Raw genomic sequence first — 16,379 nt, forward strand, 5'->3', positions numbered from 1 at the left:
CTCTTTCCCCACTGTGCTTCCTGTCCTTCCTCATAAACCTGATACACTTTATTCGAGACCCACCTCCTATAGCCAATGAAGTATTCAATTGCATGAACTGTGGACGGAAAATTGTTGCTGGAAGATTTGCTCCTCATTTGGAAACATGCTTGGGGAAGATGATCTATCAAATGAGTATATTATGCCGACATTTGTTTGTGATTTCTGGTCTTATGACCTCTAGTCCTTTTTCGTCTTCCATTTGGAAAATGATGTAACAGGGCATGAAGACTCGTAAGGCTACGAGAAACACAACAGGTGCATAGAATTGGTACTCACGAGGCAGCCTTAATCCGAATAATTCTTCTTATTCAAATTCTGCATGCTTAAACTGGTTACCGGGTGGTCACCCGGTATTGCATGTAAGGGAAATTCAAATGGCATTTTCTGAGATAATGTGAAAGAATAATGAAGCTGAATCTATGACAGGTTTATAGTTTATACAACAACAACATCAGCATCGCCTTAATCCTAAGTTTATTTGGGGTTGGCTTGAATTCTTTGTTTCCACTCATTTCGGTTTGAAGTTAAATCTTCTTAAATTTGCAACACTTACAAATCATTCCTAATGACTCGTTCCCAAGTAAGACTAGGTCTACCTCTCCATTTCTTTTCACCTCATCCCTATGTTCTCCACTTTTCTAACGGGAGCATGTATCGACCTATGTTGTACATGTTCAAACCATATTAAACGTCTCTCTCGTAACTTATCCTCTACACCTATTACTTTCTCTCTAGTACTCTCATTTCTAATTCTATCCATTCTTGTATGTCCGCACATCTATCGCAACATATTCATATCGACCTGATAAGTGTCCCACATTGGAAAATGAGAGGGATTTGGGCCAATATATAAGTAAGGGTCAAACCTCCACTCTTAAGCTAGCTTTTGTGGTGGAGTTAGGACCTAAACCTTATTAATTGGTATAAGAGCCTGGTTCTCTACTTTCCGGTGGACCTTTGACGGGCCGTTCTCCTGCGGACATGCGGACGACTCGGTGGTTGTGGGACGGTCGGGGATGGACCGAGAAGCCGCCAGTGACCGAGAAGCCGCCATTGACCGAGAAGCCGCCAGCGACCAGATTTGCCCCAACGCCGTGGACGTCGCTGTCTAAAGGGGGCGGTATTGATAAGTGTCCCACATTGGAAAATGAGAGGGATTTGGGCCAATATATAAGTAAGGGTCAAACCTCCACTCTTAAGCTAGCTTTTGTGGTGGAGTTAGGGCCTAAACCTTATTAATTGGTATCAGAGCCTAACTCTCTACTTTCCGATGGGCCTTTGACGGGCCGTTCTCCTGCGGACATGCGGGCGACTCGGTGGTTGTGGGACGGTCGGGAGACGAACGGTCGGGAGAGGAATGGTCAGGAGAGGAACGGTCGGGGATGGACCGAGAAGCCGCCAGTGACCGAGAAGCCGCCATCGACCAAGAAGCCACCAGCGACCAGATTTGCCCCAGCGCCGTGGACGTCGCTGTCTAAAGGTTTGTCCATCCCGCTTTTATCTTGTGACTAAGATAGATTTGTCGCAATCCTTATCTTTTTGAAGGATTGAACCAAACATCTACAGAAGATGAGTATAAATCATAATGCTAGGTTTCTTTTAGATTTACAGAAGAGGGAGGACGAAGAACAGCAAAAAAAAGGTCCTTGAGGGTTCATTTTAAATTAATCACCGGGTTAACATCTACGGAATTTAATATGCACATGGAACTGAGATGATGGGCTTCTTCTCAGGCATTGGTGATTTTCTGCAGTTGGTATACACATACATAATGTCTCAGATGCTATGTATATTCAGAGAGACCCATAGAGGTATTTGTCTTTGTCTAGCATCTCCAATCAAACAGTTCCCAGTGTTGAGAAATGACTGTTAGAAGGCTTTGGAGCAACAGAGAGGGATAAGCTTCCCACTTCTGCCAATGCCAACTCCTGCATTGCAGAGCGTCTCACAGTTTCTTGTCCTCGGCCTCAGGACATCCAATGTTTCTATGCGTCCCTGGACGCGTCAGGGGAACAAAGGGGCGCTTCATGTCTGATCTAGTTTGTTGTCATTAGCATCTGTATCATCAACACCATGAATTCCTCCATGTGCGTATCTCTATCCAACGCAACAATATAAGGAACATATCCATTAATCTATATATATATATATGTGATAAAGCCAATGAACTTTGCATGCGTCTTTTCATCTAAACACTTGGCGACTGGATGGTGGTAACATTCCAACGTAATGTGACCCTCTTGGCATGACAAATTGCCAACTGCACCTTTGCCTCTTTACAATGCCAAATTTTGAAGTAGTGAGTGACTGAAAATTGGGATGGTGGTAACGTTCCAATTTTTTTTTTGAAGTCCCAAATAACCAATCTAATAACATAGGCACGGAATAGATTAATCGAATTCGATATTAATACTTCTTTTTTTTTTAAATTGAATTCAAAGCACACCAAACCAAATAAAAAATCAATTTTTTAGTGAATATTTTCTTAGTAAAAACCGAATCAAACCAGCCGAATTCTATATAAAAATCTAAATGTTGTAGTTTTTCTAAAAGGGAAACAATTAAACCCACAGAGAAAACCGAAGCGAATTCCAAACTTGTCAACCCTAAAAAATATGGAGTATCAATATTTGTCAGAAACATATATTTTATATTTTTCAATGTATATGTTTTATATTTTTCATGTAATTCGTTATTCGGCTAGAAAATAAATTACTAATCTGAGCAATAAATTCTATAACTAAATATCGTGTAAGAAACATAATAAAGCCAAATAATGCGAGATGACTACGCAAAAGAAAAAACATGTAGCAAGAAATGACCTCCGCGATTTATGAGCACAATAGTGCGCGTCAACGGCCCATCTAGCGTTTTGGGCTTCCAATTGTGATAATATGAGCCCATTGTACCTTTAGATTCCGTTCATACAGTGTGTCTTGTGCGCATGGACTTACGAAGAAACGTGTTTATCGGCAGTTAAAACAAACTATAACGAAAATAAAATTATATATACCTGACCATTTAGCTTACTGATAGCTATTCATTTTCTTTAGAATGTCTCAGACAGTCATGGGAATAAATTTTTACTGTCGGATATTGCCACAGACATATACATACCTAATTAGATTTAAAAACAAAAAACAAATGAGGCCATAAAAAACGGGCTAAAGAAAAAAAAAGAGTAGGCGATATATCAGAACCCATCGGACTTTCCTGGGCCATACAAACCCGGACACAAACGCAAAGCTAACTACCACGCGCACGGATCGCGAGTAATATGCACGCGCCATATTTCGAAAGGGGGTTATCCCACGGAATTTAGCCGAATTTCTCAATTTTGGAAATTGTGAGTTAAAGAGGCGCGTGAGAGCTTCCTTTATGTTGTTTATTGTTATTTTTTACCTCTTTTTTTTTAAAAAATAACTTACGGGCTTTACAAAAGCCAGGGTCAATTGCTGACTCACCCATTTCAACTATGCATTTAAAATCCGTTATATAAATCAAATAAAGGTACTTGTTCTCACACGGTTAAAGAAATACAAAATATCTCAATTTTAGTAAAAAAAAAGTATATACAAACCTTGTAACTTTTATTTTTTTAATAGAAAACCAACATAAATTCTAACGTTAAATCCTGATTAAAAAAAAATTACTAACATATTCAGGCCACGTTGAGGTAATAAATAATTTTAAAATAAAAATAAAATATATAATATAACAATAAAAATTTAATATACATACATACATAAATAAAACAATGACAAATTTAAAAATTAATTATAATAAAATTTTACAGAAAACATATATATACACATAAATAAAACATAAACATAGATACATACACATACATATATACTGTTCATATATATACACACATAGATACATATATATAGGTAAACATATACATATATATAAAAAACTTCTCCATACATATATATACATATACATATTTATATAAATGCACATGCACATGCATAATGTCTATGTATATACATGTGTATATATATATAATTAGATTAAAAAAATAGTCTATAATTAATGGGCTAAGGAAAAAAAGAGTAGGCGATATATCCGACGAACCCATGGGCCTTCTCCTGGGCCATACAAACACGGACACAAACACGGATACAAACACGTAACCACCAAGCGCAAGGATCGCGAGTAATGTGCACGCCCCACGGAATATGGCCGAATTTCTCAAAATTGGAAATTGAGTCAAAGAGGCGCGTGAGAGCTTCCTTTATGCGCTCTTCATTTTGGATATTATTATTTATTTACTTCTTTTTTCACGACTTAATAACTGCAAAAAATTTACATTCTATTCTCACACTGTTAAAAAATATACAAAATATCTCAATATATAGAAAAAAACACAAACCTCCCAAAAAAGCTCAATTCAAAATTTTAATTTCATAAAAGTACCCGACAAAAAATTCGTTAATTTCATAAAAGTTTCAATTTTGTAAAAATAAATTTTGCAATTTTTAAGAACAACCAACATAAATCTTTATGCTGTTGAAAAAACAATCCTACACTTTTGCCCTAACAAAATATATTTTTAATTATTAAAAAATCTATAATTATTCTAATATATTCTTATATAGCATTGCACGGGGCCAGGAACCTAGTTTCACTTCGACTTCATCTTCACGAGGGGAAATGGATGTCGAACCAGATTTCGGTTCGATCAATGGACACCTATGGACCCGTTCACCACTTTTTTTGGTAGAGGGGGACCAACAATCTTGTGAATCCCTCTTCAAGCCACGGTCTGTGATGTGTACTACAACAGTGCTTGGACAATTCCTCTTCCCAGGTCAGATAATTCTCTCCAACTGCAATCTATCTAGTTTGGACGAGGTAACATGGCAAGTGACAGGGAAGGCAACAACTCCATTCTCCACTAGAGAGATCTGGAAATTGGTGAGGGATCCATTCGTCTCTGTTTCTTGGACTGATCTTATATGACATAAACATCATTTTCCCAAGCATACATTCACCACTTGGCTCATCAGTTTGGATCGGTATCCGACAAGGGTTAGAAGACTGAATGTGGATCCGAGATACATACTCTATCATGTGTATACTCACCCAGCATTGTCGCAACCTCACTAGGTAGTTAGGTAATCTGTGATCCAACTCCCTGCAAACCCCTCTTGGAATGACACACTCCTTGCGCTAGGTAACCATGGATGCATGGTAAAGAGATTCACGATTCTATCAATATGGCAGATAACAACCTATTTGATTTGGAAGGAGAGAAACAATTGACTGCATCATGGTCATTTCTCGGATACACCACTGCTGATCAGAAAAATAGACAGTGCATTCCGCACAGGTGTTGCAGCGCTCAAACCATCTGCCGTTGAATTTGCAAGGCTAAACCTCCAGCTTCGGTTCGCCCCAACTTCTCTACACACTATGTCCACAAATGTCATCCCATAGGGGTAGATACTTGTTCTCCTCTTGAAACCGTCTTGAAATGCCCTATAGCTCCAACTATGTACTCCTCTTAATTAATTAATACAAACATTTGTCCCAAAAAAAAACCGACGGATCTTTGCAACATAGCGAAAACACACATCCCAAATACCCATAAGACCGGATATCTAAAAACCTACGGGTCTCAAGTACACGTACCCATATATTATTATATACACAAGTAAACCTACGGGTCTCAAGTACACACCCACATACACCTACATATATATACACACACATAAATCTCTGAACTTTATAAACAAAAAAAATATCGAACCTTTTAAATTAATATAATTGATACATCAAATACAAAATTAATAAAATAATTCAAATTAAAACCTGAAATATAAAAATGCTCTTAACGCTCTTAACGAATATCTCAATTCCTAAAATTGATAACAATTACCAACCTAAATTACCAACCCTGACTATAACGATAATACATAAATTAAACATAATTTTTCATTATAAAAAACAAAAATTATAAATTAATTTCAATTTCATGAGTTTGATAATAATCTGAAATAATTCAATATTTAAAATATCAATTTAAAACATTTTAACAGTTATATATCAATTAAATATTTACTTATAATAAAGGTGTTCATGTCAGATTAATAAAAGATTCATCAAACGATTCAGCCAGGGATAACTGTATAATTGAAATGTTAATCATCATCCACGAACACCATTAGCCTATCAAATTCCCAATACATAGATAATAGAGGAGCCTCAGACCGTCCTAGTTCAAGCAATTTCTCAACATTACTGTTTTTGAATTTCAGCATCAACCATTTAAACTCATCATCACCGGCCCCTCCCTATAAATACTCGACTAGAGATATGGAAGCAATCGCCAGATCTCCCTATTTCAGCGATTGTGTCATTAAACCAAGCGATATCCAGATCGAGAGAGCAATCGAGAAAAACATATTTATGTGGGCTTCATCCTCCATATCACGCTTCGCCATTAGATATTTCAAAGACGAAGGTTTACCTCAATAAACAAAGTCAATTGCACAATAATTAGAACAAAAAACTGTATGAGGAAAAAAAGGAAGAACTCAGTCCCTTAGATGTTCATAATGATGTGCGATCATCACCGCAATCATTACAGGTCTGCAAATTACTCATCACCGTTCTTCGAATTCTAAGATACAAATTCAGATCAATTGTAGTTGCTCCAGTGTACTCCCACTTCAACGAGATGAACACAGAATACTCTCATGATTAGGGAGAGATATAAAAAAGCACGCAACACGATTGATTTTGCTTCAAGGGAACGAGTCGTATGGGAACTGAAATATATCCGCATAGACCATCTGACGAAGCAATTTATGAACACCGCATCCAATCTTATCGGATCGAGAAAAAGAAAATCATGGAAATGAAATCGAATCATATTCCCAAGAATTCAATCGGAATCGAAATAAAAGGTCGATATAATTTAGTCACAAAAGCCCTAAATCACTACGACGGAAACAAAACCAATGAATAATCCTCACCCAAACATCCGCATCTGACGAAGCAATTTATGAACACCGCATCCAATCTTATAGATCGAGAAATAGGCAAATCATGAAAATGAAATCGAATCATATTCCCAAGAATTCAATCGAAATCAAAGGTCGATATAATTCAGTCACAAAATCCCTAAATCACTACGACGGAATCAAAACTAATGAATAATCCTCACCCAAACATCCGCATTCCAAGAAAAATCCATAGCGATGGAACTACGGATACGATATTGCACAGCGGCGGGAACCCTAGAAGTCGGATGAAGTGTGAGTTACGAACCGCGAGTGATGTCCTCTTATATAAGCAGTCAAATATGTGAGAACCCCTGGGCTCGTGATCTGTGAAACCCTAGAATTTGTGATAAATTACCAAAGTAGACTTGGGCCAGTTCTTCCGTATAAAGTGGCCCAATTTATACATTTCCTAAGGCCCAATAAAGAAAATTATAGGTGGATGTGACATTCTGCTACGAAGCCCAAATAGATGGGTTGGTCCATATACGGACCTTGGTAGTGAGATTACATTAAAAGTCACAAAACAATACGTTATTTATATTTTTTGTGTAAAATTATTTATATTTAAGCAACAACACAGTCACTAATCACCTCTATTGCAAAACGCTTGTGTCATGCGTGTAAAATAATATGTAAATATCATTTGTGCAAATTAACAGATATGCACAATTATAAATTGGTATTGTCTAGAAGTCAATTATATTACTTTTGGATTGATTAAAACAAATTATTTTCAGAATTTTTTATTCTACGGGTAATGATTTACGTGCAAATTTAACTAAAAATGTTCAATAGATTCCGACTCGTCATCTACTCATTTGGCATACATGGATACGAAAAGTCATATAGTAGGCCCAGTCAATCGTATTTGCTTAAAAGACTTGATCATCTTGTATTATAATAATAATAATAATAATAATAATACCCAAAAAACAAAGGAACTTGGATGGTCGTGTCGCCGCGCGCCTAAACCGTCGAACCGGTATCACCATTGATGTACTTTCACGCCATTATAATATATATATATATATATATGGGTTAATCCCACGAAAACAACCTCAAATTTATTAAAATGTTTCACATAAAATCTTAAATTTGCAAATCCCCAACAAAAAACCCTGAATTTGGTAAAAACTTCCACAAAAATTACACACTTGCTATTTTATTCCATATAAAACCTTTGACTTGTTTGACCAAAAATTTTACTGACATGGCACGACGGATTGTTGACATGACGCAGACTTAATTGTCACATCAGCGTCACGTCATCATTTTAAAAATTAAAATATAAAATTTTAATTTTTGGTCAAATATATATACATATTTATTTGTATATATATATATTAAAATTTTAATTTAAAATTTTAAATATACAAATATTTTAATCAAATAAATAAATTTATATATATATATATATATATTTGTACATATATATTTTTATCAAATATTTTAATTTTTAAAATGAGAATGTGGTGCTGACATGACAACTCAGTCGGTGCCATGTCAATAATCCATCGTGTCACGTCACCGAAATTTTTGATCAAACAAGTCAAATGTTTTATATGGAAGAAAATGGTAAGTTTGAATTTTTGTGAAAGTTTTTACCAAATTTAAAATTTTTTGTGTGAGATTGCAAATTTAGAGTTTTATGTGAAACATTTTAACAAGTTTAGAGTTTTTTTTATAGGATTAACCCATATATATATATATATATACACGTTCTCTTTCTCTTGAACCCAATTCAGTTCATGAATTTGGCTTTGCATATATATTAAACACGTTTTTTTGTATAAGTGGTTTAAGATCTTTTCAAAGATAGGATGGTTTAACTTTAACCCGTTTAGAATATAAAAATTTAATATGACGTTATTGATCGTCGAGTGGGACAGGAGACGTGACACAATCGTGCGATGTTCGAGTTTTTCAAACTATTACACGCTCTAATATGATACCGATTCCTTTCCAACATTAAATATACTAAGCTTCGTGTTTAGCATTTTTTTTCAAAATATTTTTTATTAATAAATTTAGGCCCATTTTTGGCGCTTAAATCAAAGAAAATCCACAATGAACTATAGAAGATTTAACATAATAGACAATTATAAAATGAGTAGTTTGAATTCGTGACTTTGTTTTTTTAAATTTAAAAATGACATATATGATTTAATCAATTGAAGTTTAACCATTGAATAAATAATTAATCCATAATATCTTTATGGAGTGAGAGATGTAATTAAATATTCAAAGGATGATGACGTCTTGGGCCACAACAAGACTTCACATTCTACGCAGATACCTTACTTCTACTATTTTTTTTTTATTTTTTATATTTTACAACAATAACTGTTCGAACCATCTAAAAGTCGAATTGCAATTATTATTTTAATAACTGATAAAGTATCCTTTTTTTTAAAAAAATGAAATAGGTGAGATGATTGATGACGTTGAATTATGTGATGTATATATTTGTTGTATGATTGATTACATATTAATTGTCAGGATTGACGTCTATAGAAAACCATCAGGGTTCAATCCCATCAGTGAAAGTATATATATAATTAAACAATCAAATATTAGGTGAGTCAGTCCTCCATTGGAAGAAGACATTCAGAAGGATTTCTCTCGATTCCGTAGAAGATGAACTTCCAAATTATATATATATAAGGGAAAATCCAAAAAAATATTTAACTTTTAAATTTTGATAAAACAAACATTTAACTTTTATACTATTATTAAAAATAAACAAAATGACTGACGTGATACAAAGAGATGTAAACACATCAGAATATTTTATTTAGTTTTTTTTTTATAATTACAGAAAGTTCATGTATTTTTTTGAAAAGTTGAGTATTTTTTTTTTGAATTTTTTCATATATATAATTAAATACGAAACTCTTTTCATACTCTCGTACACTAATATATAGACGTTATGTTTATATAATATAAATTGTTGTTTAGGAAGATTAATGGGCATAGTTTGTGCATTGAATTGCTCGTTTGTTTGGGCGAGGTGTGAATTTATGAATTGATATTCTCTTGTCGTGGTAATAGTAGATAAACGATGAATGGAAACAAGAGCCATCGTCGGTCCAACTATTTTGTACTGCCTTTAGAAGTCGCGTAATAAAGCCAACTCATCTATGCCCATGTTGGATATTAAGTGTTAATATATGTAATGATATATAGAGAGGGTGGTTGAATACAGATGGTAATATTACACATACGGACACGCACAATGGATGGATTTGCGAATGAAATAACCCACTCGCGTTTTTGTGGGCATCGTCATGCACGTTTAACTGCGCCTCAACCACCCGGTTTGTTGCATTGCGGTACATGTATCAATGTTCACCAAGTCATCGTACAAAGGCACAGCATTACACGCATACATAGCGGTCCAGCCAGACACGTGTCCTGTACCAGAAGAAGAAGTGTTTTTGGACTGTTGTGTACCCTCGACAGATTTATCCACTTTGCTGACTCAGCCGGATAACAATAACAACACCGTGAAAGTTGGAAGCTACCCTCAATTACTGAGCACCCACGCTCTCCGTATTTATCCGGTTGCCGGTTACTTTGCGGGCCCCACTGCTTATCGCTAAACACGGCGCCGTTTCGGAGATCTCGGGATTTCTCTATAAATTGATACCACCGCTCGTGATCCCCGGACACAACATCCAACGACAATTTCGACTAACCCACTACTTGCCGTTTTCTCCTTCTCTTTATAGACTTCTGTCCGTTTCCTATTATTCCGTCATTTTTTTTTCTCTGTTTCTTCTCCTTTTTTTAGATTTTTTTTTTTGTAAATTACACCGGAAATTTCGAAAAATCAGTTTGTGCTTTGGTGTCTCCGTTTTTACGCAGTTATTTTCGACCATTTTTTTTATTTAAAAAAAAAAGAGAGAGGGGAACAAAAAGAAGAGACAAAGAGACATGTGTGGAATACTTGCCGTTTTGGGGTGCTCCGACGACTCTCAGGCCAAGAGAGTTCGTGTTCTGGAGCTTTCTCGCAGGCAAATTATCCGTCTTTCCTCTGTTTTTCCATTTTTACGGCACCGTAGATCATATCTGAACACGAACACAGCGATGGATTGTTGTATGCGTTCTGAATTTCTGTATACGACACAGATTGGTGAAACAGCATCATCATCTTGCGAGTGTAGACTGTTAATTCTAACAAAGACTAACTGACGTGGTAAAAGGCCATCGCAGGATCGTCATGGTTTCTTTTGTGGGTCACTTTCAATTGTTAATGCCATGTTTTTGTCTGTGTTTATGTTATATGCACGTGTGAACAGTGGTGCTTCCGCAATCAATTTGGACATATTATTGGTTTAAGGCTTCTCCTGAACATTTAATCCTTGATTTTTGCTTATGAGAAATGGCCCTTTTCTTTGCGCACGTGAAGAACATTCGGCAGATGGAATTGTGAGTTGAAAAATGGAATCTTTCGTACCGGGAACTGGGAGTGAAAGTGGAGAATGTGTGGTGATGAATGTTTCAGATTGAAGCACCGTGGGCCGGACTGGAGTGGAATCTATCAAAGTGGAGACGCGTACTTGGCACATCAGAGGTTGGCCATCATCGATCCTGCGTCCGGTGACCAGCCGCTCTTCAACGAGGACAAGTCCATCGTCGTCACGGTACACCTTGAAAGGCTGATTTTCGCTATAATATGTTATCTGAAAACGGGCTGAGAGCTTGTGTGATTGCATGAAGGTGAATGGTGAGATTTACAACCACGAGGAGCTGAGGAAGCGTCTGAAAAATCACAAGTTCCGAACTGGGAGTGACTGTGATGTCATAGCCCACCTGGTGAGTGACACTTGCTCCTTGAAAATTGAATTCAACGTTTTGTTTCGATATGTCGAGTTTGTGTTTTCCGGGCAAAGTACGAGGAATATGGAGAGGACTTCGTGGACATGTTGGACGGCATATTCTCGTTCGTGTTGTTGGACACACGTGACAACTCTTTCATGGCTGCTCGTGACGCCATTGGAGTCACTTCCCTCTACATCGGCTGGGGATTGGATGGTAACTTAACCCACAAACCATATTTGCTGGATCAACAACCATCAAAGTCTGATCCTGGTTTTTCTTCTCAGGATCTGTGTGGATATCGTCGGAGTTGAAGGGATTGCATGACGAATGCGAGCATTTCGAGGCGTTCCCTCCCGGACACTTGTACTCCAGCAAATCCAGAGGCTTCAAGCAATGGTACAATCCTCCGTGGTACAACGAGGCTGTTCCTTCCACCCCATACGACCCTCTCTCTCTCCGGCTCGCCTTTGAAAACGTAAGGCTTCTCCTTTTACTACGGGTTACGGTTCAGGAGATGGAAAGATTGCTGAGAGTGTTGTCCGTCCATTGAAGGCTGTGATCAAGAGGCTGATGGAAAACGTAAGGCTTCTCCTTTTACTACGGGTTACGGTTCAGGAGATGGAAAGATTGCTGAGAGTGTTGTCCGTCCATTGAAGGCTGTGATCAAGAGGCTGTTGACTGACGTCCCTTTCGGAGTTCTACTCTCAGGGGGACTCGACTCTTCCCTAGTGGCAGCCATCACAAGCCGCCACCTGGCTGGTACCAAAGCAGCCAAGCAATGGGGAGCCCAGCTGCATTCCTTCTGCGTGGGTCTGCAGGGTTCGCCCGATCTGAAGGCGGCGAGGGAGGTGGCAGACTATCTGGGGACGGTGCATCACGAGTTCCACTTCACAGTGCAAGATGGGATAGATGCGATAGAGGACGTTATATACCACGTAGAGACTTACGACGTGACAACGATTAGGGCAAGCACCCCAATGTTCCTCATGTCCCGCAAGATCAAATCCCTCGGCGTCAAGATGGTTCTCTCTGGTGAAGGCTCTGACGAGATCTTCGGTGGCTACCTCTACTTCCACAAGGCCCCCAACAAGCAAGAGTTCCACCATGAAACCTGCCGCAAGGTTAACTCCACAATCTAAACTCACTATCTATATCCTATAATGTGATCCATGTATTCATTTCAGATAAAGGCTCTTCACAAATACGACTGCCTGAGAGCGAACAAAGCGACGTCCGCATGGGGACTAGAGGCTCGTGTCCCGTTTCTAGACAAAGAGTTCATCAACACAGCCATGTCTATTGATCCCCATTGGAAGATGGTCTCTGCTCTAACATCTATCTTCAGACTCTCCTCCTTAATAACGGAACTTATCTATTGTTGTTGTTGTTGGTGTTGTTCAGATCAAACCAGAAGAAGGAAGGATTGAGAAATGGGTTCTGAGAAGAGCATTTGAGGACGACGACCGTCCATATCTGCCAAAACACATTCTGTACAGGCAAAAAGAGCAGTTCAGTGACGGTGTTGGCTATAGTTGGATCGATGGCCTCAAAGATCACGCTTCTCAACATGTAATATAACTGATCTAAATCTCCCTTGTGTCCATAGTATTCCTGTTTTTTTGTGACGGAAGATGACGCGATGGGAGCAGGTGACAGACAAGATGATGGTGAACGCTGCACATATCTTCCCCCACAACACTCCCACCAGCAAAGAAGGTTACTACTACCGGATGATCTTCGAGAGACTCTTCCCACAGAACTCGGCAAGGCTGACGGTGCCAGGAGGAGCAAGCGTGGCCTGCTCCACTGAGAAAGCCGCCGAGTGGGACTCCAACTGGTCCAAGAATCTCGACCCTTCTGGAAGAGCCGCTTTGGGAGTCCACCTCTCATCCTACGATGCCAAGCTCCCTCCTAAGAACCCCATCGACGACATGCCCCTCCTGATGGCCGTCAACCCCATCCACACCTGATTCTAATGTATATTTATCTCCATCATGTAAACCTGTTTCCTATTACGACAAGGTAATAATCGTGTCTCTGCGTACGGACATCAATGGAAGTTTCTTGTATCCGACAATTCAGTCGTTGTTCTGGTAATCCACGGAAAAAGGGCCATCCAACTTCAACAGATATCTTCAATTGTCTGATAATAATAATAAAAGAAAAAAAAAATCTCAAGTTTCTATATAGCGCTCCTGCATGCTGGGACTTTTCCCCGGCACGTTCAAGAATCATTGATTCGCTAAAAGAAGAGAAGAGTATAAAACAACTGGTTCCATGTATCAGGAAGACCGGGCAAGCACCAGTGGCTGCAATCTGCAGACTGGTAGGGTTTAGAACGCTGTGAATCGCTGATTAGACCGCTGTACACAGAAGGGTGACCATCTTTCCTCTGAGACGAGAGCATCGTTATATCAAGAAGGAAAGCCGGATTGTGCATATCCCTGAGGACTTCTTCCGTCACTGACCTCAGCTGCTGCGTGTACGAGTTCACCGGGTAAGTGGCTCCTGTTATCGGCTCTGTCTCCCCATAGCAGTTCTTGGATCCCCCGGTAGATGTCCCAGCTGTCCACTCGCTCGGGCTGTTGATTAGACAATCCCTGAGCAAGAACTTTGCAAGGAATGGTAAAAAGCAGTCAAGGGAAGAGAAGTTGGGGTTTACTTGTCGTGGGTAGGAGAAATGGAGAGGAAGAAAACACCAGTTCGGCTTCTGTCGACATTGTTGTCGACCCAGTATGCCCATGTCCGAAGAGCTTTCTCCATGGCCACGAACCGGTCCATGTCTTGGTAATACAAACCGCCTGATTGAATCATGTCCCACCTGCTCGATCAAAACAAGATCACCATAGTTGGTCATAATCGTTTTAGTGAGAGGATTATGTTTCATTTACTAACCCTTGAAGCGAACCACGGTGGCTCCACCAGTGACCGGTGTTGAAAATGAGGAGATCGGCAGAGTGCCATGCGTTGGCATTGCCAGATATCTCGTCGAGCTTGAGAACTCGCTTCCCTTCCACCACGTCTATGTCCACCAAGAAGGGCGCTTTGTAGAACGACATTGTCATCTCGTATTCCTACAATGCAAGCAAGTATTGGACATGTGACTGCATCCTGCATTGTCTCCCTAAGCGAGTATTGGGTGATATTTTTCATTTATCATGATTCTTATCCATGCTGAGGCACAAAGAAACGGGCCATAACGCATTGCAGCTGGTATCACGCAGGCCTAGAACAGTGCTTCCAGTTTTTTTTTTTTTTTTGAGAGCTTCAATTTACCACTTTCTTGGAGAAAGATACATATATAGAGGAAAGAAGAAGAAGCTAAACAAACATGTACTGTTTTCTATGGGTTTTGGAGAAGAAGCGCCATTGAAGGAGTTTGCTTACCAGGAACCTGAAGGTGGAGAGAGGAAGGCCTCTGGTCATCTGGGTCCGAGTGGTCGGCGCAGATGAGACGATCATGCAAATCAACGACTCCCATTGATTCTTGCCTATGGAATCACCCGCGAACATTATGCTTTTCCCCTTCATTTTCAACAGAAACTCAGCACCGTTGAACCTATTACCATTCCATTTAGAACCCACTACAACCTCTCCATAACCAAAATAAAAATGCGCGAACAAGGGTGCGAATTCGGCAGCGTCCAACGATATAGAATTTCTCGACAGGGTTTCAGGAAAAGTTTGATTTTTTTTTTTTCAGAGCAAATGAATCGAACCATCAGGTCACAAGACTTGCAAGAAGTCTCAGATTTCAAGGTGCCATCTTATCTCACTGTGAAAACAGGACACATTATCAGCTTAGCACGGAGAAACTCGAAATTTACCCCGAAGCATGGCATTTACAGAAACAACAATTTAATGGTATCTGGGTCGGTACTTCAGTGAACTCACGAGAAATCTCAGATTTTCAATAACGGCGAGCCACATTATTACCTTAGCGGCGAATGGAGAAACTAGTCTTCAATAGGTAAAACCAGCGAACCGAGAGAGAAAAAAAAGAACAGAATCGAAGAAATATAAAAAAAAAAATCAAGAAGTGAGCACCTGGGCAAGTTGCAATTCTGGGGTTGCCAACGGTACTTGAGGTAGTCGGAATCTGGACGGCCATACATCTGACAATCGAACTCGGGCTCGACGACGTTAGGGCAGTCGGAGGGTCGGTAGAGGGGATAGGAGTCGTCGCGGACCCACGTGCCCATGAAGAGCGAACACGTGCTCCTGTTCCCCTGGAAAGCTGGTCGGCTGGAGCTGTACTGGCTGCTCCCATGGCGGTTCTTCAAGCTCAGTATGATGGCCGGATAAGATTGTTTTGAGTGAAGCATGAAGAAGATAAACAAAATGGCGAAGCTTGAGAGGGGAAGAAGACGAGGAAGACCCATCTGGCCTTCAAGAACTTTGGCGGAAAAAAATTCTTTTTTTTTCTTGTCGTGGGAGAAAAAGGCAAAAGGCTGTAAATAATTGAGAGAGAGAGGGGGGGAAAGGATCGAAGGATTG

General features: G+C 39.1%; 3 protein-coding genes and 1 long non-coding RNA gene across 11 annotated transcripts in view; 2 read left to right on the plus strand and 2 right to left on the minus strand.

Moving 5' to 3' along the window:
• LOC104810702 overlaps positions 1-2,179 on the plus strand; it is an 11,403-nt gene extending 9,224 nt beyond the window's left edge. The window contains exons 1-4 of one of the 8 annotated variants that reach the window (XR_002024062.1): positions 7-1,522; positions 1,646-1,684; positions 1,796-1,853; positions 2,014-2,179. Coding sequence is in view for 1 of the 8 variants with exons in the window: in XM_010537064.2 (XP_010535366.1) it covers positions 1,345-1,522; positions 1,646-1,684; positions 1,776-1,853; positions 2,014-2,096 (378 nt within the window). In the remaining 7 variants the exon portion in view is untranslated. Of the gene's footprint in view, positions 1-6; positions 1,523-1,645 lie in introns of those variants that run through there. The other 7 variants (XM_010537064.2, XR_771328.2, XR_771326.2 and 4 more) reach the window with 7 other exon arrangements.
• Positions 2,180-6,183: 4,004 nt separating this feature from the next.
• LOC104810703 lies at positions 6,184-7,344 on the minus strand. The gene is made up of 2 exons (XR_771330.1): positions 7,220-7,344; positions 6,184-7,075 (listed from the first exon to the last, which is right to left on the minus strand). It is a non-coding gene; the product is annotated as an uncharacterized LOC104810703 (long non-coding RNA).
• Positions 7,345-10,716: 3,372 nt separating this feature from the next.
• Positions 10,717-13,959, plus strand: LOC104810706 (asparagine synthetase [glutamine-hydrolyzing] 1). Its single transcript, XM_010537068.2, has 9 exons — positions 10,717-11,074; positions 11,566-11,704; positions 11,781-11,876; positions 11,954-12,095; positions 12,167-12,357; positions 12,539-13,003; positions 13,067-13,201; positions 13,284-13,451; positions 13,532-13,959. The coding sequence occupies exons 1-9, from the start codon at positions 10,995-10,997 to the stop codon at positions 13,850-13,852; spliced, it is 1,737 nt and encodes a 578-aa protein (XP_010535370.1). The 5' UTR covers positions 10,717-10,994; the 3' UTR covers positions 13,853-13,959.
• A 38-nt stretch (positions 13,960-13,997) lies between these two features.
• On the minus strand, positions 13,998-16,354 carry LOC104810705 (protein PMR5). Its single transcript, XM_010537067.2, has 5 exons — positions 15,930-16,354; positions 15,270-15,441; positions 14,778-14,956; positions 14,545-14,703; positions 13,998-14,464 (listed from the first exon to the last, which is right to left on the minus strand). Exons 1-5 carry the CDS (start codon positions 16,262-16,264, stop codon positions 14,125-14,127), a joined length of 1,185 nt encoding a protein of 394 aa, XP_010535369.1. The 5' UTR covers positions 16,265-16,354; the 3' UTR covers positions 13,998-14,124.
• Positions 16,355-16,379: the final 25 nt, after the last annotated feature.

This window comes from Tarenaya hassleriana, unplaced genomic scaffold, assembly GCF_000463585.1.
Source record: "Tarenaya hassleriana unplaced genomic scaffold, ASM46358v1 Cleome19, whole genome shotgun sequence".
Taxonomy (NCBI): domain Eukaryota; kingdom Viridiplantae; phylum Streptophyta; class Magnoliopsida; order Brassicales; family Cleomaceae; genus Tarenaya; species Tarenaya hassleriana.